This window comes from Urtica dioica, chromosome 6, assembly GCF_054948205.1.
Source record: "Urtica dioica subsp. dioica isolate 48M chromosome 6, U.dioica_male_clone48M_v1_H2, whole genome shotgun sequence".
NCBI classification, from domain to species: domain Eukaryota; kingdom Viridiplantae; phylum Streptophyta; class Magnoliopsida; order Rosales; family Urticaceae; genus Urtica; species Urtica dioica.
In genome coordinates this window covers 4957210-4969092 of record NC_142761.1, presented here as the reverse complement: position 1 = coordinate 4969092, position 11883 = coordinate 4957210, and the positions used below count along the sequence as shown (strand labels likewise).

Here is an 11883-nt window from a genome sequence, read left to right as displayed (position 1 = left end):
GGTCGGAACATTCCTATCATCATCCTAACTCTTTCTGTCTCTGTTGGAACCAAGTGAGGACACAGTCTGGCCAATTGATTGAACTTACTAACAGCTTCAGTCACAGTCATCGTCCCTTGCTTCAGCTCCGCAAACTCCTTCTGCTGAGTGTTCATCGCTCGCATGTTGAAATACTTACTATTGAACTCCTTGATGAAGTCTTCCCAAGACATACCGCGTGTGTCTCTTCTAGCTGCTACTGTCTCCCACCAGTATCGTGCATCCTTCTTCAGAACAAAAGACGCGCATATGACCTTCTCAATTTCCGAGATATTCATGAAGTTGAAGATCTTCTTCATCTCTGACATCTACTCGTCAGCCACTAAAGGATCAGTGGAACCTTCAAAATCTGGATCTCTCATCCTCCTGAACCTTTCGAAAAGATCATCAGCCACAATAACTTGGCCCATCTGAGGTACGCCCGGAGGAGGTACTGGTGGTGCTTGTTGATCTCCTTCCATATTTCCATTCACTTGGGGGAGGTGGTTCCTAAACTCTTGTATCTCCACTTCTTGGGCTTCGATATGTTGTAGCAATGCAGTAACGAGTACCGCAAGATCTGGCTGGGCCGTTGGCTGAGGTGCGGGGGCTGGACCGTCAGGATTCATTACTGCTCCTTGTTGTGTGGGAAACGGAGCGGCATGATGAACATCTTGCATTGGGACATCAGTGACAACTACCTCGGCCTCGTGGCCTTTCTCTACCTCGTCCACGAGCAGCTTGAACGTTTTCCATCTAAGAAAACAAAAACGACTAAGATATAAACAAAAAAAAAGTACTAACTTACTTGAGTAAGGGGAAGCCGTACGATCGATAGCGAATGGGGTCATAGGTTCGTTGCTCTGATACCAACTGTGACAACCCGACTTTTCGGACCATCTTACTTATCTTACTTTTTAAAACTTAAGAAAATTTGAGGTAAATTTTTTTTTTTAACATAACTTAAAATATAAAGTTTGAAAACTCATGACCTAAAATTAAATTTTCATTTAAAACTCGTAACCTAAAAATAAATTTTCATTTAAACTTGATGAACGAAAACAACCAAAAAGTCGAAGTTGCATAATCGAAAATTAAAACCCAAAAAAATACCATTTTGAAATAAATACCATAAATAAAGTCGTAACCTTAACGGAATTGAAAAACATAACTTAAACCATGAAAAATAAAACCTTGGGTTTGGATTATTGAAAAACTGAAAGCAAAGCGGAAGTCTTTTATTTTCGAAAACGGCAACCATAACCCAACCCTCTCGCTATCGCCGCCGCTGATCCACCCTCCTCACTTGTTCATATGTTGTTTACCTACAACACGGACGTATATACATAGAGTGAGCTAACGCTCAGCGAGAATAACTATAACTCACAAAACGTAAGCAAGAAAATAAAATGCATGAACCGGTTATTAGTACTTTAAAATTTAATCGTGACATGAGATACCCTATTACAAGTCTATCGTATTTTAGTTCAAGGGTCCCCTAGAGTAGCCGTACCAATTTCAGTGTACACATTGGTAACGAACCTTGGGGCTGCGACCTCCCATAGAACGCTCCGTCACATACATAAACATATGAGGAACTCTCTATGTGAGCCCGTAGTTCGGCTCGAGAAATTCCTCTAGTTACCTCTGTAGTTCGAGGCGGTACGACTCTCTTGCTTACTTAACTTATTAATCGTGTTTATTACGTTAAAAACATGAGCGACATAAGATAAAAACATACATGATAACATAGCTAGAAAGATAAGACGTGTTATAGATATTCTAATACACAGCATAAGATATAATAACATAAACTAACATATCGTCATATCATATCATATCATACCAAGCACATTCCGAACAAACACACACACAAAAATTCACACAATACATAAAAACTTCATATCACATAATACTTAGTATATTTTTTTTAACTAATCCGTGTTTCAGTGAGATTATTCTCACCTTCGCTTCAGAAATTACGACCGTTTGTCGAGGACGGCTCGGGAAAACTAGACGGGTCGGAAAAGCTACGCGGCTCGGAACCTAATTGATGGGAAAAATTATTAAGCTTCTGTTGAAGAAATTCTAGAGACAACTCAGGTTCTGGAAATTTCAAAATTTCGGCTGAAGGTGTAAAATTACGAAAATACACTTGGGGTCGATAAAATATTTTTTTGAAAAATAAATATATAAAAATTATTGTAAAAGCAAAATAATATTTGGAACACTTCATACTTCAGAGGCATATACAAAATACGCTCAGATTATTTAATAAAAATCAAAAGTATAAGAAAACAATATTTAGTCTTTTTAAAAACAAAAACTGTTTTGGAACGATTCTGCGTACCGTTTGTAATTTATTCCAAATATATTCTGTGGACGTCCAAAAATTCTAAAATTTGGACTAGATACCAAAAACATATAGACCTAGGTCGTGTAAACAATTTAGGTCAAAAAGAAGTTTGCAGGTATATAAACAATACGTTTTGTTGTAACAAGAATCGGGGTAAAAACAAGTCTGCGCACTGATCGTAATTAATTCATAAAATAATATTGATAACACGAAAAATTCTAAACTTTAAACCACAATTAAATAACATGTGAAAGTATATTCTGTAAAAAAAATTAGATTCAAAAACCGTTTTTACCTATTTTAAAATGTGCGATTTTGACACTGCTTAAAACTGATTTCTAAACAGGAAATATTAAACCTAATTTTTCTTATGAAAAACGAAATAAAAGCATAAAAAAAAAATTAAGGAATAGTATGAACTGAGCACGAAGAAAAAAAAATATCTTAAAAGAGATTTGGAAAAACTCACTAACACTTCTTGAACCAAAACCTAGAGATTAAGGTGACTATTTGGTGATTAGGGTTTTTATTTTTTATTTTTGGAAAAGAAGGAGGGATAGAGAGGAAAAGGGAGAGAAAACGTGGGTGAGAGGGCTGCGGAGATTCTGAAGAAGAAGAAAAAAAAAATAGCGTGTAGAAGAGAAAAAAAAAACAAAAAAAGTTGTTTAGTTATATATATAAGGTTTTTGAAACAAACCCTAATTAATCATACTTTTCGTCAACAGAACACGCGCAAGGAGAGGAAAAAAAAATAACAAGCTCTGATGTGATACTTCTAGAAGGAAATCATTTAAAAAAATTCGTTACTTACTTTTCATATATGATACCAATTACTAAATACGCAATCAGATAAATGTGTGCATATATATATATATATATATATATATATATATATATATATATATATATCATATTCTTTTAATATTTCAAAAGGAAAAAGTTATATCAGGTTACGTAACCCAACCAAACACATGTTTGTATATTTATATAATTTAATTACATATATATACATTCATATATATATATATATATACATTCATATATATATATATATATATATATATATATATATATACTTTATTTATTCCAAAAGCAAAACGACTAAGTATTTATAAATATATTTCATTACTTTTCATATATATACATATACACAACAATATATACTCAACAATCATCATCAAAACTTGGATTTAAAAAAAAATCCGTAACAAAACTTCATAAATATTTTGAAATTGTGGTGTTTCACAAAGAGATTCAAGTATTTGCAACATGTATCATACATCTTCGGCCTAGTAAGAGAAGAGTTCGGGCATATCTCATTCGAGTGTTACATATGTCAATAGGTCACTAACGAAAATAGACATATCACTCTCCCTCGTCTACGTTATGGTTTCTTAAAGACACGACTTTGAGCATATCTCATCTACGCGGTTTAGTTATAAATATCCTCCAAACAAGTTCAACACCTATGCAATTTGGGTGGCGCATTTGGAATTAATGAATGGATCTCATTTTGGTGGCGCAATTCTAAATACATTCCAAATCATGTCTTCAGAAATTCAATTCAAGTGAGACACTTGTAGTTACCAGCCATATCTCATTTGAGTGACACATTTGTAAATAATGCCCAAATAAGATATGTCTGAAGTTTTTTCTTTAATAAACGATAACTTTATTGTACGAATATGATTTATAAGGGTCAATTTGTGACCTATCTTCAACTATGCCGCAAATGAGATATGCTTATATGCACCTTTCGAGCCTATCGCGCAGATGGGATATTTGATTTTTCAAGGCCTTTGTTACCACCGTCGTCCAATTCAATGCAGTCTATTCTATAAAATGTTTCCATAACGTAATGAGCAGAACGTACTTTTATCATTATTTTAAATCTACATTCATCTATTGCATGTAGCCAATCTATATATCAAATTTACATTCGTGGACTCGTAAGTAAGACAGGAGTCCAGGCATGTCTCATTCGCGTAGCACATATGTAAATAGCGCACAAACGACTTGAGAAATTTCATATATGCACGACAAAATTATCGTTTGTTAAAGACACAACTTTGACATATCTTATTTGTGTGGTATATATGTAAATACATTCCAAACGATCAACTTTGTTAGGAATTAAATTTGGGTGGCGCTATTGCAATAACCGACCACATATCATATAATTGTCGCATTTATAAATACGTTCCATACCAGGACATGTATTCGAATATTTTTTACAGATAAATAAGTTATACCTCTCACTAAGTGGAACCATATTCTGTTAAGAACTTTGGTTTTGATAAATAAATAGACTGCATTTAGAATATTTTCCCTAGGGTTGTGCATCGTCCCGGTATATTATTAGAATATTTTATAATAAACCATTTTAGATGTATTTTTATATTATATTTTTCTTTTAAAATAGGTCACGTTTTAAAAAATTTAAATAAGACTGCATCGTTTAAATCAAAGTGAACCAGGCCAATAAAATTTTAAATCATTTAAAAATCAGACTGTTAGTTTAAAAATTAGTGGCGTCCAATTTGCAATTTCACCAATTTTTTGGTGCCGTTTTATTTTCCACTTCACTTGAATATTAAATATCATCCAAAATTTTTTAACAATAAGAACTGATAAATATGAGTCCATTGATCGTTGTGCCAATACTGACCATCCATCCATACCTAAAAATATTCCCAACCAAGTTGGCAAATTGGACACGCAAAACGATTATTTAGCAAGGATATCCCCAAATTCCCAAAATACACAAGACTTTCAACATGATAATTCTATTCAAGGAATGACTACAATTTAAGAAAGTAAAGCTACTAAAAAAGTATTAATATTATATGTTGGACCATTCTATAGGTTTCTTTTCCGCTACGCCTAAGAGGAAGAGTTAGGGACAATAATATTGAAAAGATAAAGTGGATTTATAATCATCAAAAGTGAGAAAAATGATTAATGCAAGCTCTGAGATTTGGGCTGTGTTTTTTGTCGGTCCACTGATAACACTTCGCAAAAGATTAATCACTAAGTCAAAATGACAAAAAATAATAGGACCATACAATAAAATCATTATTGAATATAAGACCATGACAAAGAAAAGGAAACATGATCGTTAGAGTAGGAGGAGCTGAATTTAGCCCACAATTTCATAAACCAGCGAGCGTGATAAAAGAAAAAGAAGAAAGAAAAAAAACACGTTTGTCAGAAATCTAAAAATTTGATTTTTCCATGATTGAATTTCTGTCACATGTAGACACCTTAATCGAAATGAAATCAGAACGGAACAAAACTTTTCCGTTTCTATTTTGATGCCCAATTTTCCTTAACAATATGGAATATAACATAATTTTGTTCCGATACTGCTTCGTTTTAGATTATTTATTAAATTTCGTTTTAATCTTGTGTGTATTTTAAGATTTAGAACAAGTAGCTGTTGGACGGAATTCCAGCCCCATATTTTTTATTTTTATTTTGTCCAATTGTCGAGTCGAGATTTAGTCACATGCAAGAAAAGTAAGATATTAAGCTTTTAGTTGAAAGAAGTATTAAATTAACTTATTGTCGATTTTGTTTAAGTATCGATCTAATAACAAAAGCTTCAATTATCGATGTAACAAATATTGACAAGAAAATTTCAATATATTCGAAGAAAAATAACGACAACAAATGATTTGTTAATAGAAATGTAGTAGAGTTTCTCTACATTAAAAGTAGCCATGTAAAAAATTATACATGTAATGTAACCCTTTAAAATATTATCGCAATAATGTTTAAATTTTTTTCAGACTACAGATAAAGGTTAAAAGCAAAACACAAATCATTCTCCCACATATCACAAGAACTTCCGATTGTCAACAAAAATATCGATTATTAAAATTTGAAAGAAAATAAAATTTTTGGTTTTCAAGTGACATAATAGAGAAACGTCAACCCAATTTTATGAAAATTCCCGGCATTTCATATTATCAACACACCCATAAAAGTAAATACCTTGACGAAAAGAAAGGACTAATTTTCTTTTTAAATTATATAAAAAAAAATGGTTTTTGCTTGTATCTCTCTCTTTTGTGTACAAATGTTACAAATTTTGTCACAACCATACAACGTGACATGTTACAAGATCTCACAACTTGTGAGGCCACTTATAAATTTCCTTAGTCAGACACGTCAAAGAAATCTTGTTTATTTTCGAAGTAGTATTGCAATGTTAATGTACAATTGAAAAAATGAATACCATGAAGAGGATTAAAATTGACCTCATTTAGATTTTGAGGTCTTAATTAAAAGAGAGCTAGAAATCTATAGCATCGACCGGAAGAGAAGTCGCCCGGTGAAGAGGCTGAGGAAGAAAATCCCGCGAATAGAAGCCATTATTATCCAACCCGTTTTTCGCCTCCAAATCGGACCCAAAACACTTGAAAGAAGAGGAACACTTTAGGGTAGGCCTTTTGAGCCCTTCCTTCAAAAGGGCTGACCCTAATGAAGTCCACGATTCATCGCCATCTGGACCGACAGCTGGCGAAATCGACGGCTCTCGGTCCAACTTGGCTTCTTGATCTCTGAGTTCTCTCATCTGTAGTTGATACTTGGCTTTGAGCCACCTCAGCTCTTGCCTAATCAAGTTCCCGTGGCCCCCACCGCCGAGAGAAACCGAGCGCGAATGACAACGGGCCTTTCTATTTTCAACGACCTCTTCTCTCGGGCCGTCTTTGAGGCCCAACTCGGGCCCGTCTCTTTGGGCCCAAATGTCGGTGAATTGAACGACGTTCGCCTCTTGGTAAGTGATCTCCTCGAACCGGCCATGGACGGCCGCGGAGCCGGGCTTGACCCCCAAATTTTCCGACGCCACGTGTTCCAAGAGAGGCAGACCATTGGACCGATCCAGGTTATCATCGTCTGACCCGGAACCCGACTTCCAATCCGGGACCAAGGACGATATCTCGCCGTCGATCATGTTCGCGATCCTCGTCACGTCTTGGTCCGTTATGTCGAGCTCGTTCACCATCTCGGTCGCCACGCTCAACGCCGTGTCATTCTCGATGTCGAACGGGAAGTAAATATTCCGAATCCGACCTATTAAAGGCAATAATTTTTAGCAAAATGATAAGGGTGTGCACAATCCAGCCCGGTTCTAAGCCAGCCTCAAAACTATACTAGATAGTTTTAAACAGTGTAGAAATAAGACGAAATAAAAAAAAATTCGAATCGGATAAAACCGTTTTAGACCAATCTGATCCAGTTAAACAGTTTTATGATACAATATTTTCTCTCTATTTTAAAAATTTAACTAAGAAATAAATAAATTATATATAAAAATAGGTTGAAAATTAATATATTTAACTCAATCTTAATATCTTTACCTCAAACTATAAACTTCAAATGCGCTAAAGTTAAAAAATAAAAAATTTATAATTTTAGAACCGATCCGATCCAGTCAAACACATTGAAACCGGACCGGACCGTTTCAGAAAGGTTTTAGAAACTAGACTGTATTACAATTTTTTTTTATACCAGATCAACGGTTTAAAAAACTGATGGTGCGGTTCACTTTAGTTTTTTATTTTTTTTGCACACACCTAATTTTAACGGCCTTCAAAATTTGACTATTTTGCAAATTTCAAGTTTCAAACATCTAGATTACTAAAATCACTCTAATTCCATACCTTCTTTGTCAGCGATTCTAAGCCTCAAAAATATGTCGTTGTCTTCTCTTCTCCGTCCTTGGATCATTATATCCGCGTCTCTGAATTGCTCATCGTCGTCCTCATCTCGGCTCGAGAAGAGGTCGATCTCAGTCTCCTCGTGCTCATCTTCGAAAGATCTATAATTTTGGTGCACAAGCAAAGGGCTCGTCTCATCGGACTCGGATGATCTCAAACTATAACTGTGGTCGTCGATGCGGAGGAACGGATCATCCAAAAGCTCTCCGGCTGTGAGTCTCCGAGACACAGTCGCCAAGCACTTCTCGACGAAGGCTCGGACCTCGACATCCTTTACTTTGTATAAAGAATCCGGCTTTTTACCCTAAAAAAATTAAATTAATAAACAAGAATTAGCAAAAAAAAATTAAAAAAAAAAAGATAATTATCTTATTCTTGAAGTCCTTACAGAAATGACTTTCTTGTAGATTTGAGCAGCGTGTGTACACTCGCTGTACGGATACTCAAAAGTGACCATCTCTAATATACACATTCCAAAAGCGTATATGTCAACGAGTTCATTATATTCCTCTTCATAGACCTCAGGAGCCATAAACTCAGGAGTTCCTAATAAAACATCAAAATTAATTCTCATAAATAGTGACAAACAAATGTGACAATTTTTTTTCAAGGTCTATTTGGAAAATAGTCGATTTAAATATTTGATATTGCTAAATAACCAACGTTTGATATTGCTAAATAACCAACGTTTGATAAATCTTAGGTAAATATCAATTTTCATATATTTACAGACATAAATCTTAGATAAATAGTCACCTCCATATATTATGTCACATCATTATTTACGACTATATACATAAGATTTACCAAACGTTGACTATTTAGCAATGTCACACGTTTAAGTTAACTATTTTTCTAATTTTCTGTTTTTTTCCTAATTGATAATTAAAAAAATATATATATATTATTGATAACACACTAGATTAATTTTTTATTTTTATCATGGAAGACTAAAAAATTCAAAAATATGACTCATTGGACCAAGACATCCTTAATGACTAGTTTTATCCAATTAATTTAGTCCTTAAGAGTATTTTGGTCCGACGAGTCAATTTTTTGAAATTATCGACACTCTCGGGGTAAAAATCGAATTTAAAGCACAATAGTTATAATTTCAATAGATTCTGTTTTTGAAATCATTTACTCACCGACGCAATGTTCGGCGTGCGATTTTCTCATCACGGCTGCAAGGCCGAGATCCCCGATCTTGACTTGGCCTTGGTTTCCGTTGACGAAGATGTTATCGCACTTTAAATCTCTGTGGATCACCGGCGGGTTTAGGCTGTGGAGATAGTGAAGCCCTTTCAGAATTTGCCTACACCAATGCTTCACCGCTCTTATGTTCACCTTCTTGTGTTTCAGCCTATATCTATAACAAAAAGAAAACCGAAATTTAAAATGGCCGGTGAAAATCGGAAGGAGAATGAAAAATTTGAATGTAACAATGAGAGAAAAATAAAATTCTCTATTAGATTTATAAGTCAAGAGTTAAAATTACGGTCTTGTAGCTAAGTAGTCAATTAAGATTAATCAAAATGTGCAAGTATCAAATTTTTTTACTATTTTTTTAACTTTGTAATAAAAAAATTTAAAATGTTAAATTCCTTATCATTTTACTAAAAAATTGAAATTTTTGCTATTTTATTAATCGATTAATTTCGGACGACTACTTTGTATAATTTTTCTTAAAATTAAAATTGAAATCCGACGCATGTGTATAAACATAAATTTGGGTAAATTTTTCATTTTTCCGCCACTTTTAATTTTTTTTTTTCAGTCTTTGGCTTGAAAATTATAATTTAAAGGAAAAAAAAAAAAAAAAAACTTACTGTCTGAGAGTACCAGAAGTGAACATCTCGGTGACGAAATTGATGTTTCGATTCTCTGCGTCGACCCAGGAAGTGTAGAATTTCATGATGTTGTTGTGCTTCAAGTTCTTGAGAAGATGGATTTCGCAGTATAGCCTCTCCAGATCTTCGGGTTTCTGCAGAAAATCGTGGAGTTTGACTTGGTTCCAAGCCACCTCAATTCCTTCGTACTCGTCAAACCCTCTATACCTGAATAACCAACCACAAAAAAAAAACACGAGGGCTTAAAAAGTCAATTTTTTTTTTTTTTTAGCCTAGACTGTGGACCAATCTCATTCTTGCGCGCTTACACTGTTTTTGACGCTCCTTTGCCAAGAATCTCATTGTACTGCAACGAAAAATTGGTATTAGGGAATAATATTACGGATATGTAATTACTTAATTAATTATTATTTTTTTATTACTCTTCCGTATCTTCCGGTGGGATCAACTTCCACGAACTCTTCCTCTTCAGAGAAGTCTTCTTGTTCGGAAGCTGAAACGCCATTCATTGTTTGTGTTCTTGATTGATTTATAAGATTTCTCGTCTTTATATATATATTGTCACAATGTGTGAGAGAGAGAGAGGTAATTAGTTTGTGTGGATGAAGAAGCAGAGAGAAAAGAAGGAGAGAGAGAGAGAGAGACAAAAAGTTATTTATTTAATTTATCAGAACAAAAGTTATTTTATTGGCTAAAATCAAATGCCAACTACTCATAGACAACAAGGCAAAGATTTTCACAACAAGGTTGTTATTTAAGTGTGTGACTAGTCCAAAGACAAAATCTGACAATTCTATATTATATATATGTACCTATCTATATTATATACATATATCTATATTATATCTATCACTCATCACATTCACATCTCATCACGAGCTATATTAACTATCTCATCACAGTTTTTTTTTTTTTTTTTTTCTTTTCTTTTTCTCAAGAGATTAGACCAAGAGCCCACACACCACATAAACACTACTTTTTTATTATTTTTTTTTATTATTATTTTTTTAATGAACACATAAACACTACATGCTATATATATAGTTTGTGGACTGGGCTGAGTCTGGACATATTTATAATTTTATATCATGTGAAACAATGTATAAAGTGTTTCCACTCTATGTAGATATGTGTAATAGCAATATCATGAAACTTAATATTATTGATTGCTAAATACTACCCAGCTATTTACCTTTAATATATATATATATATATATATATATATATATATATATATATTTGCACTTTATAAAGGCTAAATAAATAGAAATTGATATATTTTACGCTTCATGAGAGAGAGATCGTGTAACAACATTGTATCAATTTATCATTATTATTTATTTTGTATGTACACCTTGTCCAATTTAAGACAACTAAGACTAGATTTCTTTTAGGATATCATATAATTGAAATCGAAACATATCCACCAGTTGTTTATCTCAAGAGATTAGGTGTTTTTGTTGCATGGTCTACCATAAGTCTCTGCATTTAATATGCCAAATCATACTCTCATCTACGTTTATATGAGAAAGTGGGTGTGCCAAATAAGTTTGCATAAATTTCTTTCTCCATAGAGCCGGTTTTTTTTTTTTTTTTTTTTTTTTTAATAAATAGAGAAATTTCATGGACTAGACTACTCATCCATAATACACCAAATATCAAAATTAGGCTCACTACTATGTAATTTTTTTTTTCAAAGAGGCCTCGTTAAACGTTTTTAGAGCAAACTCTATAGAAAAGTCTCTAAAAAAGAAAGAACGCATAAGATATCATTAATTGTTGGTTTCCATTACAAGGATATTCAAACAATGCGTTGGAGAAGTCCAGATCTGCATCTTTTTCTGCCCCGGTGATGATCTGCTTTCTCGAGTTTATCATTCGCACGAAGTCTTTGTCGAAGAGAGGGTTGATCTACGAATTTTATTTTTAATGA

At 33.5% G+C, this 11883-nt stretch overlaps 1 protein-coding gene across 1 annotated transcript; it reads right to left on the bottom strand.

Annotated features, from left to right (window-relative positions):
* Positions 1 to 6547: 6547 nt before the first annotated feature.
* On the bottom strand, positions 6548 to 10582 carry LOC149393065 (putative serine/threonine-protein kinase WNK9). Its single transcript, XM_089616771.1, has 7 exons — positions 10373 to 10582; positions 10259 to 10296; positions 9930 to 10157; positions 9249 to 9469; positions 8489 to 8646; positions 8044 to 8404; positions 6548 to 7453 (listed from the first exon to the last, which is right to left on the bottom strand). Exons 1-7 carry the CDS (start codon positions 10457 to 10459, stop codon positions 6672 to 6674), a joined length of 1875 nt encoding a protein of 624 aa, XP_089472897.1. The 5' UTR covers positions 10460 to 10582; the 3' UTR covers positions 6548 to 6671.
* Between the last annotated feature and the right edge of the window lie 1301 nt (positions 10583 to 11883).